Below are 21,531 nucleotides of genomic sequence, written 5' to 3' on the forward strand. Positions count from 1 at the left end.
TCTAAAGTGTACGCATTTGTTGCATACTTTTAATTTGAAATGCATGCCGTAGTTTACCATTTTTTTAAGGGGTTGGTTGGCAGATATGCAAGTAGTAGGCTGACCTTGTGTTGGGCCTATGGATCGGAGCCTATGCTCGGCTACAAGCTGTTATTAAGCAATCTGGTATCACACACAGAAAATAAACCGATACATCACTAATAATATAGTAGTCAAGTATTTTATTTATGTCCAAGAAAGAAAAAAAATGCCAATCAGCACCAAAATAAATGGTAAACCATGCGGTTTATATGTTTTGTGGCCCACCACTGCACCATTTATTTTCATTGCATTGACCCTCCTTTGTCTATCCCATAGAGAATTATAGAGGACTCTAGTGCCCAAAAGACAGTTTTAGCATGACTGGTGCCATTGAGACTTTCACCTTTTTGAAGTAGTCAACTGGGTGGTACTTCCTATGGGTTAAGGAAGGATCACATAATTCCATTTGAGTCATTTGGAGCGCTAAATCCAATGAATTATACTCACGAGCGAACATTCCATAACTGCAGGTGGCAACCTCGACCTATTCAAATGGCACACTCCAGGTGGCAGTATGCACCCTTTTAGTTTGTTTACCAACTCATAGAAGTAGTAGAAGATAATGGACTACTTCAAAATGGAATAATGGATGGACACTTTAGTTATCACCTTTGTACACAAACCATCCATTGAATTAGTAAAATAATTGTCCCATCACTCGCAGCCGAACATTTTAACTTTTTTTTATATTCATCCAGTGCGACGTTGGTCAGTATAAACTGGATGCAACCCAGATATAAACGGCACTGCCCTGTAGTGTGGAATTCCAGTCCTCGGGGACCTGATTGGTGTCACAGTTTTGCCCCAGCCCCAGCTAACACACCTGACTCCAATAATCACCTAATCATGATCTTCAGTTTAGAATGAAATTTGATTAATCAGCTGTGTTTGCTAGGGATGGAGAAAAAGTGTGACACCAATCAGGCACCCGAGGACTGGAGTAGCCCAGCCCCAGTGGAACAGATACAATGATGAATCCTCTATCATTCTCTATGGTCTACACTTGCTGTGCGTCTCTGCTGCCATTAGGGGCCCCTGCAAGTTTTACTTGAATTTGAATGGAACGTCTGTTTTAGAAGGGCTGTACAGTGTTATGTTTATGGTGTTGCAACATCCTTGTTAGCTTATGAAAATGTATATGAGCTGTACCATTTTAACAGATGCGTTTGTCTTTAAAAATCATGTTATTTACATGTAATCTTCAGGCCTCGTTGGCGCAGTAGGCAGCGCGTCAGTCTCATAATCTGAAGGTCGTGAGTTCGAGCCTCACACGGGGCAGAAATCTTTTCTTGTAATTTTACAGTTGAGATGTATAAAAACACATTTCACAATATATATTTTTTTGAATAACGTTTATGGAGAATCATCATTTTGTGTATGCCTCTGTGTTTGACATTGGTAGAGTAGTTGAAACTAGGATCCAGCAGAGGCTACTCATAATAATGGTTGGAACAGGACAATAGGATGGCATCAAACACGTGGAAATCATGTGTTTGGTGTCGTCGATACCATTCCACCTATTCTGCTCCAGCCATTACCATGAGCCCGTCCTCCCCAGTAAAGGTGCTGGGATTCCCGTGTGGCAATTGCTATTTATGTTGTCCAGTCTTTTGTCTCAACAAGCTCGCTCGTCTTTGTGACCAGGCTCCACCCATACTCTTCATTTATTATTGAAGTAGGAGTTGCTGATGTGGCAAATCGTTTTAGCCTCTGAGGAATGCAGTGGTCTTCAGTGCCCGGCTAGCTCAGTCGGTAGAGCATGAGACTCTTAATCTCAGGGTCGTGGGTTCGAGCCCCACGTTGGGCGCAAGTCTTTTTGTAAGGACAGCAGCAGAGAGGAAGTGATCTTGCAATTGTGTGACATGTATTTTGTTAAAATGAAAGTATGATTGAGAGTACTTTTCACAGTAGTTATGGCAGATGTTAGTCTCCTGGCACTCTGTTCTGGGTGCTGAGGTTATGATATAGGCAACAGCACTAATTCTGTCATGGCAGTAAAGTACTGGTATATGTGTTTAGGGAAAGAGGTTTGCAAAAGCATTGATGAATCTCCAGCATGTTGTCACTGCTTTTTTCATAATATTTGAGGAACCAGAGGTTCAAGGAGAAAATTAAAATAGATCGTCCCTGGGTGGGCTCGAACCACCAACCTTTAGATTAACAGTCTAACGCGCTAGCCGATTGCGCCACAGAGACGGTGAAACCACTTAGAATAAAACGTCCTACAAATCTGCATGTCTGAATTTGGGTGAAGAGTTTATGAGTTTAGAGAGCAACGGTAAGGGGTGATTTGTATTTCAGGTAGTCTCAGGATGTTGACACTGATCACTCATTAGCTCAGCCTACTGTGGGTGCTGCCGTGCTGGAGCTAGGCACTGAAAAGTGAAAAGCAGAGGCTCTGAAAAGATTGTTACTGGTGCAGGTCTTCTCAGAGCAGTGCACGTGTAGCAGTGCACGTGTAGCAAAGGAAGCCACTTAGCATTGAAAAGCACCCCGAGTCTGATAGAATACACAGATGAATTGGTCTGACACGGGGACTGAGACATTCTTAATAATGGTCACATAAAAATGGTGGAACTGTCTCTGTGGCGCAATCGGCTAGTGCGTTAGACTGTTAATCTAAAGGTTGGTGGTTCGAGCCCACCCAGGGACGAAATAATTTTTTGCCCCCTAATAAATATGTCCTTGCAATCCAGAAGCCTTGGCACATCCCTACCCCATTTGAAATGGTTATGGTTAGGTAAGGGTTTAGGGTATGGACGTCCCAAGTGTCCCGAATAACACTAACACATAGGGCAGATCAGTGGTTCTCAAGTAGATCAGTGGATAGGTCAAGTACCTTCTGGATATAAGAACAGAGATTACTCACCTCGACCTGGACTAATATTTTTTCTTTAATGAGCCTGACCCGAAGGATATGCTGCTTTGGAAAGACAAGGCCCAAACCCCCGTCATCAGCGCGAAGAAAAGATGGAGAAAACGGGGGAGGAGGGTGGCGTGCCTTGTAAGAATTCGCTGACAAGTAGGTAAACCACCACTACCCTCCGTATTATTGGCCAACGTGCAATCATTGGAAAACAAACTGGACATTCTACGATTAAGACTATCCTACCAACTTGACATTAAAAACTTTAATATCTTATGTTTCACCTAGACGTGGCAGAACGACGACATGGATAATATAGAGCTGGCTGGCTTCTCCGTGCATTGTGGCAGGACAGAGCAGATACGTCTTGTAAGACGAGGGGCGGGGGTGTGTGCCTATTTGTTAATAACCGCTGGTGTGCGATGTCTAATATTAAAGAAGTCTCAAAGTATTGGTCGCCTGCGGTAGAATACATTACATTTACATTTACATTTAAGTCATTTAGCATAAGCTGATAAGCTGTAGACCACACTATCTACTATCTATATTATTCTTAGCTGTCTATTTACCACCACAAACAGATGCTGGCACTAAGACTGCACTCAACGAGCTATATAAGGCCATAAGTCGCGCTACTAATGGCCGGGGACTCTAATGCAGGCAAATTTAAATCCGTTTTACCTCATTTCTACCAGTATGTCATGTGCAACCAGAGGGGGAAAAACTCTAGAACACATTTACTCCACACACAGAGACCCATACAAAGCTCGCCCTCCATTTGGCAAATCTGACCATAAATCTATTCTCCCAATTCCTGCTTATAAGCAAAAACTAAAGCAGGAAGTACCCGTGACTCGTGCAATACCGAAGTGGTCAGATGACGCAGATGCTAAGCTACAGGACTGTTTTGCTAGCACAGACTGAAATATATTCAGGGATTCAATAAATTGAAAGTGCATAAATAAGTGCATCAACAACCTCGTCCCCACAGTGACCGTACGTACATTTCCCAACCAGAAGCCATGGATTACAGGCAACATCCGCACCAAGCTAAAGGCTAGAGCTGACGCTTTCAAGGAGCGGGACCCTAATCTGGCCGCTTATAACAAATCCCGTTATGCCCTCAGACGAACCATCAAACAGGCAAAGCGTCAATACAGAACTAAGATTGAATCCTACTACACCGGCTCTGATGCTCGTCGGATGTGGCAGGGCTTGACAAATATTACGGACTACAAAGGGAAACCCAGCCGCGAGCTTCCCAGTGACGTGAGCCTACCAGATGAGCTAAATGCCTTTTATGCTTGCTTCGAGGCAAGCAACACTGAAGCATGCATGAGAGCACCACCTGTTCCGGATGACTGTGTGATCACGCTCTCCATAGCCGATGTGAGCAAGACCTTTAAACAGGTCAACATTCACAAAGCTGCCGGGCCAGACGAATTACCAAGACGTGTACTCAAAGCATGCGCTGACCAACTGGCAGGTGTCTTCGCTGACATTTTCAACATGTCCCTGACCGAGTCTGTAATACCTACATGTTTCAAGCAGACCACCATAGTCCCTGTGCTCAAGAAAGCGAAGGTTAACTGCCTCAATGATTACTGCCCCGTAGCACTCACGTCGGTTAGCCATGAAGTGCTTTGAAAGGCTGGTCAAGGTTCACATAATCACCATCATGCCGGAAACCCTAGACCCACTCCAATTCGCATACCGCCCCAACAGATCCACAGATGATGCAATCTCAATCGCACTCCACACTGCCCTTTCCCACCTGGACAAAAGGAACACCTACGTATGTGAGAATGCTGTACATTATGCTACAGCTCAGCTCAGCCCTCAAAGCTCATCACTAAGCCAAGGACACTGGGACTTAACACCTCCCTCTGCAACTGGATCCTGGACTTCCTGACTGGCGGCCCCCAGGTGGTAAGGGTAGGCAACAAAACATCTGCCACCTTGATCCTCAACACTGGGGCCCCTCAGGGGTGCATGCATGGAATCATGTAGTAACCAAAAAAGTGTTAAACAAATCAAAATATATTTTATTTTTGAGATTCTGGGAACTCCTTCAAGGCTGTTGGGAAAGCATTCCTCATCAAGCTAGTTGAGAGAATGCCAAGAGTGTGCAAAGCTGTCATCAAGGCAAAGTGTGACTACTTTGAAGAATCTCAAATATAAAATATATTTTGATTTGTTTAACACTTTTTTGGTTACTACAGGATTTCGTATGTGTTATTTCATAGTTTTGATGTCTTCACTATTATTCTACAGTGTTGTCACGCCCTGACCTTAGAGAGCCTTTTTATGTCTCTATTTGATTTGGTCAGGATGTGATTTGGGTGGGCATTCTGTGTTGTATTTCTTTGTGTTTGGCTGAGTGTGGTTCCCAATCAGAGGCAGCTGTCTATCGTTGTCTCTGATTGGGAATCATATGTAGGTAGCCTTTTTTCCCACCTTTGTTGTGGGTTCTTGTTCTTGTATTGTTGCTGTTGAGCCCTACAAGGCTGTTGGTTTGCTCTTTCTTGGTTTTCCTGGTTATCATTAAAGAATATGAGTAACCTACCTCATGCTGCATCTTGGTCTCATTCGAACGACAGGTGTAGAAAATAGTAAACATTTAGAAAAACCCTTGAATGAGTAGGTGTGTCCAAACTTTTGACTGGTACTGTATATCCTAGGCGGTGTCAGAGGAAGGCCCAAAAAATTGTCAAAGACTCCAGTCACCCAAGTCATAGGCTGTTCTCGCTGCTACAGCACGGAAAGCGGTACCGGAGCCCCAAGTTTAGGACCTAAAGGTTCCTTAATTAACAGCTTCTACCCCCAAGCCATAAGACTGCTGAACAATTAATCAAAGGATTTAATTTGAAGTTCCCCAAGGGGTCCTAGTACAATTAATCAAAGAATTTGATTTGAAGTTCCCCAAGGGGTCCTGGTTGGGCTCCACTGGGGTAGATCTTTGACAGCAGCCTTTGTAGGGGCTGATTTGTGTCCTTTGAGCTTGACGCTGTGATCTTGCATGCGCTCAGCCTACAATGCACGCGAATGAGGATGATGAATGTTCATCATCTTAACTAGACACTGTTCATGGCGAGAAATGACAGCTTCCGATTGACCTCCTCCTGTTGACCTTTTATCCTATGTTTGACAGATAAGTCCCCAATAAATGGTAATAAGGATTAATGTAAAACTTAACTTGTCTTTGTTCTCTTCCAGATCAGGGATGTATTGTCTCGTAGCGTCATTCCTACGTGGCGCCTGTCCGTCAAGATGCAATTGTCCCGCATTCTAACGTGAAACTATGGATCAGTGATATCATATGGCCCAATTAAATTGTGCAATGAAAGGGGAGTAGACGCAACAAAGAGCAGACACCTTGTTGCTCATTGTTCAGATATCAGATTTCAACGCTTTAAGTTGTGTTTCGTCCCAAGACTGTAGTACTGAAGACCAACAGCGTTGCCATAGTAAAACAAGCTGCCCCAGCCTGCAGTTCAACTGAATGGGGACATTAAATGCTGATGGACCACTGTGTGAGTGTTCACTTCTAACTGCTATTAATAGTCCAATAAACACACTGTTACATTCAGTGCTTTCTTGTAACCACTTCCTCCCTTCCCCCACCCTCTGCCTCTGCTTTGATGAAGTGAGATTGCCCATTTGTTTTGGTGTGCCCTAAGCATGTGCCACTGTTTGGCAGGCAGGTGACATGAAATGCTCTTCTATGACAACGTTATGGCGTCTTTTAAGCATTGTAGACTGACGGTCACCCAGTTAGCACGTTTCAGAAAATGTCATATAACAGAACTGAATATATTATGAATATTACAGGCATCGTATTGAACAATAGATATTTCCCATATCTTAAGGGGCCATATGAAATCTGGAGGTTGTGCCAGCTTCAAAGAATTTGGAGAACGTCAATTTGTTTAGATAATTGAGGTGCACCCAAGTGCTGCCACTGGGCAAGTTTAGGCAAAATATGAAAGGGTGGGCCCTCTGAACTGGAGCTACTTTTTATAACATGGCTCTTTGTGTAACATTTCAGACCAATGCCATCTTGAATAGGTCTCTCTTGCGAAATAGATTGAAATGCCTACCGCCGTTGTGCCATTGAGCAAGGCACTTTACCCACCCCGTACCCCAAACTGCTCCAGGGGCACTGTACTGTGGCTGTCCCTGCGTCTGACCCCAACTACTCTGTGTGTGTATACAGATACAGTTGAAGTCGGAAGTTTAAATACACTTAGGTTGGAATCATTAAAACTTGTTTTTCAACAACTCCACAAATTTCTTGTTAACAAACTATAGTTTTGGCAAGTCCGTTAGGACATCTACTTTGTGCATGATGCAAGTCATTTTTCCAACAATTGTTTCCAGGTATATTATTTCACTTATAATTCACTGTATCACACAGAAGTTTACATACACTAAGTTGACTGTGCCTTTAAACAGCTTGGAAAATTCCAGAAAATTATGTTATGGCTTTAGAAGCTTTTGATAGGCTACTTTACATCATTTGAGTCAATTGGAGGTGGATGTATTTCAAGGCCTACCTTCAAACTCAGTGTCTTTTTGCTTGACATCATGGGAAAATCAAAAGACTTAAGCCAAGACCTCAGGAAAAAAAGTGTGGCCCTCCACAAGTCTGGTTCATCCTTGTGAGCAATTTCCAAGCGCCTTACGGTACCACGTTCATCTGTACAAACAATAGTACGCATGTATAAACACCATGGGACCACGCAGCCGTCATACTAATTGAGTGTATGTAAATGTCTTACCCACTGGGAACATGATGAAAGAAATAAAAGCTGAAATAAATAATTCTCTACTATTATTCTGACAATTCACGTTCTTAAAATAAAGTGGTGATCCTAACTGACCTAAGACAGGGAATTTTTTCTAGGATTAAATGTCAGGAATTGTGAAAAACTGAGTTTAAATATATTTGGCTAAGGTGTGTGTAAACTTCTGACTTCAACTGTAACTGTGTATACACAGAAACCACACCTGTGTGGAAGCACCTGCTTTAAATATACTTTGTGTCCCTCATTTACTCAAGTATTTCCTTTATTTTGGCAGTTACCTGTGTGTATGTATGTATGTATGTATGTATGTATGTATGTATGTATGTATGTATGTATGTATGTATGTATGTATGTATGTATGTATGTATGTATGTATGTATGTATGTATGTATGTATGTACGTACTGTACTGTATGTCAAATACAATTGTATTTGTCACATGCTTCTTAAACAACTGTAGACTAACAGTGAAATGCAGAGTTAAGATAAAGGTAAAAACATACCAGTGTATAGAAATAGTGACATGAGGAATAAATACACAGTGAAAAACAACAAGTAAAAGTATCATGGCTAAATACAAGGAGTACCAGTACTGAGCCGATGTGCAGGGGTACAAGGTAATCGAGGTAGCTATGTACATATACGTAGGGGGTAAAGTGACTAAGCAACCGGATAGATAATAGACAGTAGCAGCAGCGTATGTGGTGAGTGTCAATGGGTTTTGTGGGGCGTCAGTATGCATGTCTGCGCGTGATGTGTGTATGTTGAGATGTCAGTGTACGTACACGTGTTGTGTGGGTAGAGTCTAGTGTGTGTGCGCATAGTCAGTGCAAGATTTAGTGCAAAAAAAAGTATGTGTTTGACTTCCGGGGAGAATGGGATATGCAACAAACAAATCTCAGTTGCTCAGATCGTAAATGGACCAATAAAGTAATCCTTATCTTAAATAGATCTATTTTTTAGAGAATAACTTGTATGAATATAAGTTTAATGAAAATAATAAATAACATAACAGCCAATATGTAGACACTGTTGTTCCCCTTTATCTAGCCGTCTACCAACCGGTTACTCAACTCTGCACCTTAGAGGCTGCTGCCCTGTGTACATTAACATGGACTCACTGGTCACTTGAATAATGTATTCATACCGTTTTACTTATCTCATATGTGTATACTGTATTCTACTGTATCTTAGTCAATGCCACTCCAACATTGCTCGTCCTAATATCGATGTATTTTTTAATTACATTATTTTAATTTTAGATTTGTGTGTATTGTTGTGAATTGATAGATACTACTGCACTGTTGGAGCTAGGAACACAAGCATTTCGCTGCACCCGCAATAGCATATGCTAAATATGTCCATATGAACAATACAATTAGATTTGAGTTAAGCTTTGGCAAACGCAGTAACTGTCATTAGCCTATCAATAGCAAAGGGTATTTTTTTCATGAATAATGACGTCTGATAAATAAATAACATTATGTTTAGTCTATAAACTTTCAGTGACCCACTATTTCTCGTCTATGTTAAAAAAAATGGCTTACATTTTTTTTTTAAATCATCTTGATCAAGGCTTTGTAAACTACTTCGAACAAATATAGATCCTTTGCATTATACGGCTCGACTCTAGAAATAAGGAACTGTATCCTAGTTATATGTATCCATGTCATAATCTCCAAGAAACGGACCTTTTCCAATCATCAGAAATGTTCACTTACACAACCTCCTGTCCATTATAAAACGAACCACATAACACAATAAAGAACCATAACACACCAATGGGGTCGCTCCCTTGAAGTCACGTGCCATTACCAAACGCAGCGCATTCACCTAGTTCACAGTACAATTAGGTTAACGGTGACCGTCTACCTTTGCAATATATGAGTGTTATTTTATTGATTTATTTTGCGTTGATTAATTTGAAGCCCAAAATGCATTTAGAATGGCTCTCCAATCGCGCGTAATTTAATTCTGGAGGTTATACAAACTTTCAGTGTAGCAGGTTTCATAAAAAGCAACCAGTGATTTTGGACGAAGTTAATTCTCGGTCTGTCTCTATTCACCAATTCATTTATTTTATTTGAATGCACACATTTGTTTGACATGTTATAGACTTCACTGATATGGATGTTCGTTTGGAAAACCACTTGGATTATTTTATCCACGACAATACTGCTGCTGCTGTGGTCTTGAGTCCAGAAATGCTGGCCGTTGCACGGGAAGCCTTCCGTGCTGGGGACTTCAACCTCGTTGCTGAGATATACGGCTCCCAGCTGGCGGACCTCCGACACCCGGACCGGAGCCTCTGCCTTCTGAATGCGGATGCCCTCAGCCGTGCAGGGCGGATAGCGGAGGCTCTGGATTCATACTGCACCGCCGCCAACTTGGACAGGTTACGACCAAACGAACTAGGGTCTCTCGTTGACTGTATTGCGCACACTTTGCGCGTAAAAGAATGCCTAAAAGAATGCACAGACTCCAATGGGGTTTCCGAGGATGAGCATTCGTTGGACCTGTTCTCATGTCGGCTTTGCAAGTGCTTGTTAATCGAGCCAACAACTTTGGAATGCGGCCATACATTCTGCAAACCATGCATTGAGGATGACGGTGTCAAAGAATGTGAATTATGTCGTTACAAACTGAACAAAACAAATATCGAATTAAAGCCAATCGGGTTTAAAGTGAATGTAGTACTCAGTGGGCTGTTGGGTAAATGGTTTTGTGCAGAGAGTGAAGTAAGACGATGCTGGCTTGAAGGGGATAGAATGCGGAACGAACAGGGCTTGGTCAACGCACTTGAAAAATACAACTACGCTCTTGAAAAAGGTAAAATTAAAAACGTATTTTAAAGGGGATATCCGCAGTTGAGAGAAACGCGTATTCAGCCACACTGTTTTAGTAAAAAGCTGAGGGATGGGGCTGGAGAAATGTAATCACTCAAATTCACAAGACATAACTAACATTTCAGTAAAATAATCTTGCATTTTGGGTTCTGCTAACTATTGAACTAAGCTCATGAGCCATTTTAGTTATATTCTTTAAGAATCAATGGGTACATAACATACATTTTAAGTCCAAAAATGAATGTAGCAACTGAAGATTGTCCCTATAACATTACATCATCATTCTTTTTGCATGATCTTTCTGTGCACATTGAAATAAAAGCCCGTAACCCACTTCTGTGACGTGCATAGGTTTGTAATAGGTTATGTCAACCCGTAAGGTCAAAGCCATGTTATTGACATCACTGATGGAAGGCGAACAGCCCTGGTCTGCAGGGATTATCCCATCACTGCCACCAGTGTAGTAATTGGGTGAGGGAACCAACCAGTGGTTATGGGTTAAGTTACCACCTGTGCCACGTTCATAACACAAACTATACCAGATAGAGGTTGGGATATATTGGCATCATCACACCATGATGACAAGTTCAGCTAAGGCATGAGTTGTGTAAGTAAAGTCATGCACTTTTGCCATAATAGCACAGCCAGAAGATTCATGATTTGGACTGACCTGGTTTGTAGAGAAATGCCTGTGGAGTTTGAGGGAACTCTAGTCTAGGGATCAGAGTAGGCAGAAAGGAAGCTTCTACCTTTTCATTTCATGCATATGGGTAGCTATGGTTTCCAAATACGTCAGGCGTTGCATAGACAAATGCATTGTGGTGTTAGACACAGGCAGACATTTTTGTCTTGACACACACAAAACATTTAATGACAGGGCGTTGAGAAGTGACACTCCTTTCTCTAATCTCTACCCAACAGGAACGTAGGCCTCAGCCCACAAGGTAATAGGATAGAGGAATGCCACGTTCTGAGGGCGGGAATGGTGGAACAGCTTCAACTCATGACCGAGCCCAGAACTAGTTCCATATGACCTGGATCTTCTGAAATTATATTCTGCCCAACATACAGCTTGTAACACATTACCCCCATTACCCCCATTACCCTCTCAGGGGGGTTGTAAATGTGTTATGAATACAGTTATAGCTGTTAAGTAATGACATATCAACGACAAACTCACAATTAACGGTCTTCAAACCCATACAGCCTGGTTTTGTCCTGGTTTTAAGACGTCGACACAACGAACACGAGCAAATGAGGGTGCTGGAGATATGTGAATAACTTAAACTGAATCTGACTATTAACTCATGTTTGTTTCATGTTCTCTCTGCACAGCCCCCTATATGTGTGGGCTGCTGGCCCGACGGGCAGAGCTGCATATGGAGATGAACAACTTCAGACAGGCCCTACAGGATGGGGACGCCATGTGTCGACTGACGCCCTTCTCTCCCAAAGTACGAAAACACGCAACTGTTTCCTGACGTTAACACATTTACCCAAATTGTTTTGTGTAAATGAACCTGAAAGACACTGTGGTACTTGGGGTTTTGTGTGTTTGTGTTCTCAGGCTCACTACGTGAAGGCCCTGGCTCTGAACAAAGCCGGTTATAATGAAGAGGCCCTGCAAGAATACTTCTACTGTCTGGCTCTGAAGCCAGACTGGACCTCAGTCAAGCTGGAAACGCAAAAGTTAAGCGACTCCACTGTGTTTCTATAGCATTGAAGTTGTATTCAATTGAATTAGTTAGTTCCCCTAACCAGTTACGCAACTACTTGTGTGCCCGATTGACTGCGATGACTGCTAGTCACTGTCTTATGTCTCTTTCCCCCCTGTAGATGCTGAGTGAGATGTTCTCCACGTTCAAGACAGACGGTCTCCCCACGTCATCACTTCGCCCCCACCCAACAGGCCCCGCCTCCCACCTCAAACCAGCCTCCCATCTCCTCGACTCCCTCCATTCCACCCCTCGTAGATGGAGCCAAACCCCTACTGGCCGTAGAGACAGTTTGTCTGACACTGGAGCAGAGACCAAGTCCTCATGTGAGGTTTCCAAGAACCTGGCTTCTGTTGTGGCTGCCTTACCTCTCCCCCCTGGCCTAAAGAGGAAGTTCTCAGATGAGCCCCAAGGCTCTGCACCCCCCAACAAGCTGCCCAGAAAAGGTACCCAACCCCTCCATTCCAATGGGCAATTATTTATTTTTGCCAAAAAGCCAAATTTTTTAAAAGTAATACTAGTGAACAAAAATATTGCAAATTATCTTACTGTTGTGTGAATGCAATCATTATAAACATATAGAAACCTCAGCAATAATATAATGTAAATGTATTTGTTTTGAGTCTTGTGTTCAGATGAGTCAAGCTCATCCCAGATGCCTGCTGCTTGTTGCAGTGAGAGGAGAGAGGTGCCCCCTCAGCTCCTGGATAGCTCTGACATGGACTGCTCTGTTTGTATGAGGTAAGTCAAACACACACACACACCCTGTCTGTAGGTCCAGTTCTCGCTTCGTAGTTATTAAAATTTCCCCCCCATGCGTTTTCTCCAGGCTGTTCTACGAGCCAGTCACCACCCTCTGTGGACACACCTTCTGCATGAAGTGTCTTGAGCGCTGTCTGGACCACAACCCAAACTGCCCCCTGTGTAAAGAGAACATTACAGAGGTAAATAGCCATCACACAGACCCGCCTTCACTACTATTGGAAATTAATATCAATTACTGAAAGACAAAATGACCAAAATGACCAAAATTCCCCTTGTTATCTGATTGAATCTGTTGTAATTACAGTACCTGGCCACTAGAGGGTACCATAAGACCCTGCTGATGGAGGAGGTGCTGCAGCGCTACCTGTCTGAGGAGCTGGCTGAGAGGAGCAAGGTGTACCAGGAAGAAATGGCAGAGCTGTCAAAGTGAGTCAGGCCTCATTACATTTCAGCCCCTTACCCCTTCTAAAAACATAATGTCTGACAATGTTTTAGAATCCTATGATACAATATTATTTGGGCAGAATATCATATTTAGTGGTTTAACCCACGTTTTATTCTCTTTGCAGCTTGGCCCAGGAAGTGCCCATCTTCATCTGCACCATGGCATTTCCCACAATTCCCTGTCCCCTGCAAGTCTTCGAGCCATGTTATAGGCTGATGATCCGACGCTCTATGGAGACGGGAACCAAGCAGTTTGGAATGTGCATCGCTGACGACATCAAAGGGTGAGTGGAGGTTTTACACCTGTGCCCACACAGCCATCAAAACACCTTGACACTAGTTTAACCTGTGCCCACACAGCCATCCAAACACCTTGACACTAGTTTAACCTGTGCCCACACAGCCATCAAAACACCTTGACACTAGTTTAACCTGTGCCCACACAGCCATCAAAACACCTTGACACTAGTTTAACCTGTGCCCACACAGCCATCAAAACACCTTGACACTAGTTTAACCTGTGCCCATACAGCCATCAAAACACCTTGACACTAGTTTAACCTGTGCCCACACAGCCATCAAAACACCTTGACACTAGTTTAACTTGTGCCCACACAGCCATCAAAACACTTTGACACTAGTTTAACTAGTGCCCACACAGCCATCAAAACACCTTTGACACTAGTTTAACCTGTGCCCACACAGCCATCAAAACACCTTGACACTAGTTTAACCTGTGCCCACACAGCCATCCAAACACCTTGACACTAGTTTAACCTGTGCCCACACAGCCATCAAAACACCTTTGACACTAGTTTAACCTGTGCCCACACAGCCATCAAAACACCTTGACACTAGTTTAACCTGTGCCCACACAGCCATCAAAACACCTTGATACTAGTTTAACCTGTGCCCACACAGCCATCAAAACACCTTTGACACTAGTTTAACCTGTGCCCACACAGCCATCAAAACACCTTGACACTAGTTTAACCTGTGCCCACACAGCCATCAAAACACCTTGACACTAGTTTAACCTGTGCCCACACAGCCATCAAAACACCTTGACACTAGTTTAACCTGTGCCCACACAGCCATCCAAACACCTTGACACTAGTTTAACCTGTGCCCACACAGCCATCAAAACACCTTGACACTAGTTTAACCTGTGCCCACACAGACATCCAAACACCTTGACACTAGTTTAACCTGTGCCCACACAGCCATCAAAACACCTTTGACACTAGTTTAACCTGTGCCCACACAGCCATCAAAACACCTTGACACTAGTTTAACCAAAAGGGTAGCAAACCTGTATTTGCGACTCAATTCAAGACCATGTTAGCCCACTGAACTAGAACCTACCCTAGACATTTTATCTGAGTGCTAACAGGTTTTCATCATAGTTACTCATCCTCACAGGCGTAGCTCTGTGAACTACCTCCACTACACTAGCCTATCCCTCACACTTTCACCCCAACAGATTCATGTGATCAAATGGCTAATGCAGATGTAGGATCTTAATTTGATTACTCTCTTTTGTTGCAGAGAATTTCCCTGATGCAAACTTGTAGTGTATTTTGAGTTTTAAAAAGGTTTCTAAAGTTTGTAAATTCAACTTGATTTGCCCCAATGAAAAAGCTTATCAACCCCTACAGAAGTGTCCATGAATTATAATCCACATAATAATTCACATTTCCAATTGCTGCAGAATAATTGTTCTGCTGTAGCAAAATGGCTCACAATAAGATCCTACATGTGTATACCCTGCGTTTCCCTGGCCACAGCTTCGCAGACTACGGCTGCATGTTGGAGGTGAAAGACGTGAAGTTCCAACCAGACGGGTGCTCGGTGGTCGACACGGTCGGAGTGTCCCGCTTCAGAGTGCTGAGCCACGGCCACCGCGATGGCTACAACACAGCCAAGATAGAGCACCTGGAGGACCAGAAGGTAGAGGGAGAGGAGCTGGCGGAGCTGCAGAAGCTGCATGACTGTGTGTACGAGCAGGCCAGCACCTGGTTCACCTCCCTCAAAGACAACATGAAGAACCAGATCGTCAGCCACTTTGGACAGCTGCCCGACAAAGACCCTGACATACAGGTAAGATAAAGTCAGCAGATATGGACAGTAGAACTCGGGTTCTGAGTTTTCCCTGGTTTCGTTGCCTGGTCAGGAGAAACTTTGATCCTATAGAGCCACCCAGCTAAATCTAAATACTCATATCGGTTCCTCTAAGAATTCGCCTTTATGAAAGCTGATTAAACTGTGCAATCTTGCCCATAGACACTTTTTGGTTGTGATATGGAATAATTCTCTGTGTCCTGTCTTCACTAACCCGACCACACTCTGCCTCTGGGTTCTCAGGGGGGTGCCAGTGGTCCTGCATGGTGTTGGTGGCTGCTGGCTGTACTGCCCCTGGAGAAGAGAGCCCAGCTAAGCATCCTGGCCATGACCACCCTCCGAGAGCGCCTCAGCACTACCCGCCGCGTGCTCAGCCTTGTCACACGCAAACACCCTCCACCGCGGCGACCATCTTCAGCAGCGGCAGCATCATCATCACTGTAGTGGCCCCCCGAGAGGTGATCAGTTTAGAATAATCTGAGCCCAGTTAGGCAAAATCCAGATTGTCAAAGGTTACCTATCGGCTGGGATTAAATGCATAGAAATATAATGAATAGAACGGGAGTCCCCGTTGAAGTCGGTTATTTTTCTGTTCTATTCATTATATTTCTATGCATTTAATCCTATCTGATAGATGAAATCCGGATAGATAATTTTTGGAAAACTGGGCCCTGGAGAAGAAGGGGGAAGATACTCCATTTTTCTCAGAAGCTCTAGCCTCAGATAAAGAGTTTCAACAGTGGGAATGATTCAGCAGTGTTGTTCATGATCTCAGGAATGGGTTCTACTTGAGTCTTACAAAAAGGATCGATGGACGAGCCCTACCCAACCAAAACACATAAATATGTGTCAGGTTTGCGCACATATCTTTGGGTCAATTTCATTCATTAAGTCCAGATTTGTCATGCGTGGTACATTAGGTTTATTTTGTTCTTGTTTTATTGTTGACCTGTGTACAAATGAGGCCTTAAATTATTTTTGCTATATGTTATTTTCTACTATTTGTCATTTTCGTGTACAGAAATGTAGCATTTTTCTATGGGACATAATGAATATAATGTACACCATCACTTACTGGAAAAATATGCTCTACTCAGTAGAGTAGAGTCTACTGTATGTTGGTAATCATGTCAGGAGGGAGCGCTTGATGCAAGCAAGTGAAAAATAGCAGCACAGACATTGTAGTAGCACTAAACATCCACAGGGTGGCAGTAAGTGTGAGCAAAGAGGATCAGTGCAGACAACCCTACATTTGAACAGGTGTTTTTTGCGGAGGACAGATCCTCCCCTTTCCTCTCTGTCACAAAAACAATGGACAGTAGGACAACACTCCTGTCATTCAACAGCCTAGTTTAGTTAAATGAATCAAAGCTTTATTAAATATAGTAAGCCTAAATCATGTCTTTATAAGTGGCTTCATAGCTCGTCAACCAATGATTTTCAGCTCGCTCAATTGCCCAGATACACATCGAGACTAATGTTTTCAGCTTCTCCATGGTGTGTTTTCCCAGCAACACTGCTGTGTTCTGATCTAGACAGACTGGTCCCAGGTTGAAGTCCCTTAAGGGAATGTTCATCACTGGATGCTGTACAGCAGGGGTGTCGAACTCATTCCACAGAGGGCCAAGTGATTGCAGTTTTTTGTTTGTTTTATCCTTTCAATTAAGACCTACACAACCAGGTAAGGGGAGCTCCTTGCTAATTAGTGACCTTAATTCATCAATCAAGTACAAGGGTGGAGCGAAAAGCTTCAGACACTCTGCGGAATGAGTTTGATGTGCTGTACAGTAACATTTTTGTTTTTTACAGTAACAATGAGGCCAAGTGGTGTTTTTTTTTCCAATGTTCTGTTGTGAGGCATGCATTGACACTCGCCTTCATAGTTTACTACATGAGTCTATTCCAAAATTACACAGTGGGTCTCTTTCCCCCTACAACCAGAGGTTGCCAAGAGGTCTGGGCAAAGGCACAAAATATGCCATATTCCAAATTGTAAGGACTGGTGTACTGTGTGGTCACCACATTAAAAGCTTCTGTGACTTGGCATATCTCACCCACACAGTCAGATCTTGGAGAAGCAGCCAGGTGAGTAATTTGGGTTAATTAGAAGTCAGAACCGAAGACGAAAAGTCATATTTGTAGACAATGAGTCACCTCTGTGCTCCGTCATCACCATGTTGGAAGGATCTGGATTCTCCCGAATTGATTCATTTCCAAACCCTCTTGATAAACACACACGCCATCATTCTCCCAGACCAGTGGAGGCTGCTGAGAGGAGGACGGCTCCTAATAATGGCTGGAACGGCGCGAATGGAATGGCTGCAAACCATGTGTTTGATGTATTTGATACCATTCCACTGATTTCGTTCCAGCCATTACCATGAGCCCGTCCTCCCCAGTAAAGGTGCCACCAACCTCCTGTGTGCCAGACACATTTGCAGAAATTGCTTGTCACTACATTTTTGGTAACACGAATGTGAAAATTGCATTCAATGAATCTTAACTTATACCTTTTAAATGTATGATTTTGTTACTTGTGTGTTCATTAGGCCCAAAACTTGTATTATTCAAACCATTCAATATAGTTATACGTTTACCATCAATGTCATCCTCAACAGTCAGTTGTCTGGTCAATTTGAGTGTGTTTGCCACGGTTTGTGTCTTTAAAGGGGGTCTATTTGAACAGTGGGAAAATAATGATCTGCAGGAAAGGTTGTTTTTTTTGGGGGGGGGGGGTTGTTGTTTTAATAACTTTTTAGCATGGTCTCTTTGAACCATCTGTTTTATAGCCTAATAAATATTTATTGAATTATGAGCATTTTTATCTGTCCAGTTATTATTTTCTTTTTTTTAACCCCTTGATGTGCATAGGCTAAGGACGGCTCCTTCACAAGAAACGTTGTTGCTTGTCATTTTGTACATGATCTATAGTAGGAAAGAGCAGGTTCCATGTGTGAGTTACCACCACACTGATGTTAATGAAGCACGGGGCAACCATAGAAAGGTGTCTGAATATGAGGCTAATATCAGGGGGTCTTTGACCAGATGCAAATTGACTGAGACAGGATCAGCTGTATACGTATCAGTAATGACGAGAAAGGGACGTGAGCAAAGGAAGCAGGTAGGGGAAATATCACCCTGGGGAATTGCTTTAGGATGAGGGGTCGAGACTCCCCTAATAGTACACAGTGAGCAGTGTGTCCGCTGTACCTTTCCTAATAACTAAATATAGACAATTATTTATCATGGGGGACAGCACATGGAGCTCAAACGATAATGTATCAACGCTTCTCAATGAGGGTAGCCTAATGCGGTAGCACAGACATAGTAAATAATGACTTTTCAGTTCACGCTCCGCTCAGGCTCGTTCGATCATTCCCTTGCCACACCCATGATTACGAATATTGACACCGATGGCTCACGTGCGCATGTCCATGATTCTGTGCGATAGAGGCCTGCCTCGCCTTTTCTCTCGCACCTATTCTGTACAGACATTCTTAGTTTTTACATGAAAAAAGTCGTTTTGTTTTTTTAGGGCCTAGATGAGGCAGAGAAGAATAGAAATAGCTTTGTATCTCTATTTCTTTACTGATTAATCACCCACACCCCGGTTATTGCATCAAGGCCCTGCCCCTCTGATTCCCGACCGGCTTCCTGTGTTTGTGCGGTTCTCACTAGCCAGGGAGCGAGGAGGAGCAGAACTGGGAGTTGAGCGAGCGAAAAGGAATACCCGAGGGGTTATTTTTCTACAAAGATGTGCCGCAAATGATACCACATCAAAGATTCCACAACGCGAAGGAAGGATCGGTTTATATTTAAAAGATGGCGAACGACTCTCCGGCTAAAAGTCTGGTCGAAATAGACCTGGCTTCATTGCGGGTGAGTGGTGGACAAGGGCAGTGTATTTTATTTAAAGATGAGGCTACCCCCAGATTTAATCTATTCCACTACAGCGAGTTAACGTTATATAAAACAATGCGAACAGTTTACCCAATAAAATATGGAGACATTTTCGGGGTTACCATTTCTGGGAGGCTTATTTATTTATTTTTCGGATCGAGAGAAAGCTGTCGTGCTGCCTGACTTTCCTTTGTTCGAAATGCATTTGGCATGTTGTGGAGATCAGGGCGCAACAGCTGCGTTTATCTAGGTCACATTTTTGCAACAATTATTCAAAAGCATTTTCATTTTTTTTTATGGTTGTGTAAAAAATATATCTTTGACTCGTTTCAGGATCCAGCAGGGATTTTTGAATTGGTGGAAGTGGTCGGAAATGGCACCTATGGACAAGTATACAAGGTTTGTTCCAATATATATTATTTTCTTCGTCTGTGGCCTTCGATGCTGATTTCTGACACTAAATAGCTAGCCTTTCATTGATGCAGTTTTGGCAGTGATCATCGAAAACATCCAGATGTCATGCTTGTGTGATGGAATAGATTCATGTCAAGATGTCTCGTCAGGATGTTTGCCATTGCACCCCAATAATCCCAGGTTGGATTGGTAAAGGTGATGTATTATTGCTTGCAAACATATTTGGTGAAATATGGAAGGTAGCTTGCAAGCATTCAATACAACACTCCATTAGCCCAAGCTCCTCTGTTTCTCATCTTCTACCCAGGTTAGGCCTTAACGCTCAGTTGATTTGTTTCTGAAGTTGACTTTTTTTCTCTTAATTTCCATGAATATTCTAGATTGGTTTAGAAGTAAATGGCAACTGGGTTTGCAGACAAGTGTTGCTATGAGTGTTTTTAAAGTGCAGCACATGTCCTACATCACATCCTGCTGCGGAGAGAGGGGGAAAGGGAATAGACTACTACTGCCTGATGATCCAGACTAGGACTTGCCTCATAGACAATTTGGTTACGTAAAATATCATGTGTTACACAGCAGGCTTTCCCCCCTCTCTCAACCATCTGTTTCTTGGTGTCACGTTTCTCTGTGAAAACTATCATAGTGACTGTTTAAAGTAATTGCTGAAATGTACCTTTTTGGAGAATTTGGTGGGTTCCGTCTCTTGGATTTTGAGGATGAGTCTGACCCACTATTGGTGACCTACCTCTCTTCCCGTACCCCATTTCCATTGGAAGGTCTGGTCTGTATTTAACCCCTCCTTTCAAACAGTCAGGCTAAGCAGGGTGGTTCACAGGGGCTGCAGCAGTGCTGTGTCCTGGGGCTATTCTCTTAACTATCAGGAGCAGGGTAGTCTGGACTCCTGACTGAGGAGAATCGACAGTGGTAGTCTGGATGTTCAAACGGAAAAGCAGGACCATTCATCTGATCCAACCCCGTGGAACAGAGGGCTTTAAAGACCAATGCTGTTTTCTTTTGGTCATGTGACCCCATTGGAAATGGAAAACTTGCTTGCAAACATCTCCCTTCCATGAACAGATGGCTTCATGGGTCTATGTGGAGAGAATTATTTACTTTTAGGTTTTTGTCACGTACTCTCAATCTTTACGTCTCTTTCTAAATTTCAGCAAATGATTGACTAGATTTTATTGGAATTGGTGCGTTAAAATATTTACATCAAAGGCTCATATGGGCCTTATGCTATCTTTCGCTATTTATAGTCAGGCAGAGCCTGAGCCGTTCTTCCACACTGCACGGAATAGAATGGACGTCCTGCAAAAGGGCCCCGGGCTGGCTGTGTATGTGCCTGTTTAGTTCCGCAAAATGGAGGACATCCTTGGTCTAATGATTCAAGTAAAGAAAACTTGTCTGTGGCAGCTGATTTGAAAGATGGAGAACCAGGGGGTAATATTTTTATCCTGAAATTCATACGTCTTCATTTTCTGTTCTGCAGACAGTTAGGTCGACATGCTCTGGTTTGCTGTACATTTTCACAACAGACAGTCCCAAAGCCATTGGATGTCAGAGGTTTAC

At 43.1% G+C, this 21,531-nt stretch overlaps 2 protein-coding genes and 4 non-coding genes across 11 annotated transcripts in view; 5 read left to right on the forward strand and 1 right to left on the reverse strand.

The window, feature by feature from the left end:
• The first annotated feature begins 1,286 nt into the window (after positions 1-1,286).
• trnam-cau (transfer RNA methionine (anticodon CAU)) lies at positions 1,287-1,359 on the forward strand. The gene has a single exon. It is a non-coding gene; the product is annotated as a tRNA-Met (tRNA).
• Positions 1,360-1,815: 456 nt separating this feature from the next.
• On the forward strand, positions 1,816-1,888 carry trnak-cuu (transfer RNA lysine (anticodon CUU)). Its single transcript has one exon. It is a non-coding gene; the product is annotated as a tRNA-Lys (tRNA).
• A 315-nt stretch (positions 1,889-2,203) lies between these two features.
• On the reverse strand, positions 2,204-2,277 carry trnan-guu (transfer RNA asparagine (anticodon GUU)). The gene has a single exon. It is a non-coding gene; the product is annotated as a tRNA-Asn (tRNA).
• A 383-nt stretch (positions 2,278-2,660) lies between these two features.
• On the forward strand, positions 2,661-2,734 carry trnan-guu (transfer RNA asparagine (anticodon GUU)). Its single transcript has one exon. It is a non-coding gene; the product is annotated as a tRNA-Asn (tRNA).
• A 6,869-nt stretch (positions 2,735-9,603) lies between these two features.
• On the forward strand, positions 9,604-18,372 carry LOC135543447 (LON peptidase N-terminal domain and RING finger protein 2-like). The gene is made up of 10 exons (XM_064970720.1): positions 9,604-10,583; positions 11,936-12,054; positions 12,168-12,305; positions 12,437-12,761; positions 12,951-13,056; positions 13,145-13,259; positions 13,385-13,506; positions 13,650-13,808; positions 15,312-15,624; positions 15,889-18,372. Exons 1-10 carry the CDS (start codon positions 9,881-9,883, stop codon positions 16,087-16,089), a joined length of 2,301 nt encoding a protein of 766 aa, XP_064826792.1. The 5' UTR covers positions 9,604-9,880; the 3' UTR covers positions 16,090-18,372.
• Positions 18,373-19,078: 706 nt separating this feature from the next.
• The window catches only part of LOC135543446 (mitogen-activated protein kinase kinase kinase kinase 4-like), a 61,482-nt gene continuing 59,029 nt past the window's right edge, over positions 19,079-21,531 (forward strand). For all 6 annotated transcript variants that reach the window (XM_064970719.1, XM_064970713.1, XM_064970714.1 and 3 more), the window contains exons 1-2: positions 19,079-19,524; positions 19,879-19,944. In XM_064970719.1, the coding sequence (XP_064826791.1) occupies positions 19,468-19,524; positions 19,879-19,944 (123 nt within the window). In that variant the 5' untranslated portion in view covers positions 19,079-19,467. The remainder of the gene's footprint in view (positions 19,525-19,878; positions 19,945-21,531) is intronic.

Source organism: Oncorhynchus masou, chromosome 7, assembly GCF_036934945.1.
Source record: "Oncorhynchus masou masou isolate Uvic2021 chromosome 7, UVic_Omas_1.1, whole genome shotgun sequence".
Taxonomy (NCBI): domain Eukaryota; kingdom Metazoa; phylum Chordata; class Actinopteri; order Salmoniformes; family Salmonidae; genus Oncorhynchus; species Oncorhynchus masou.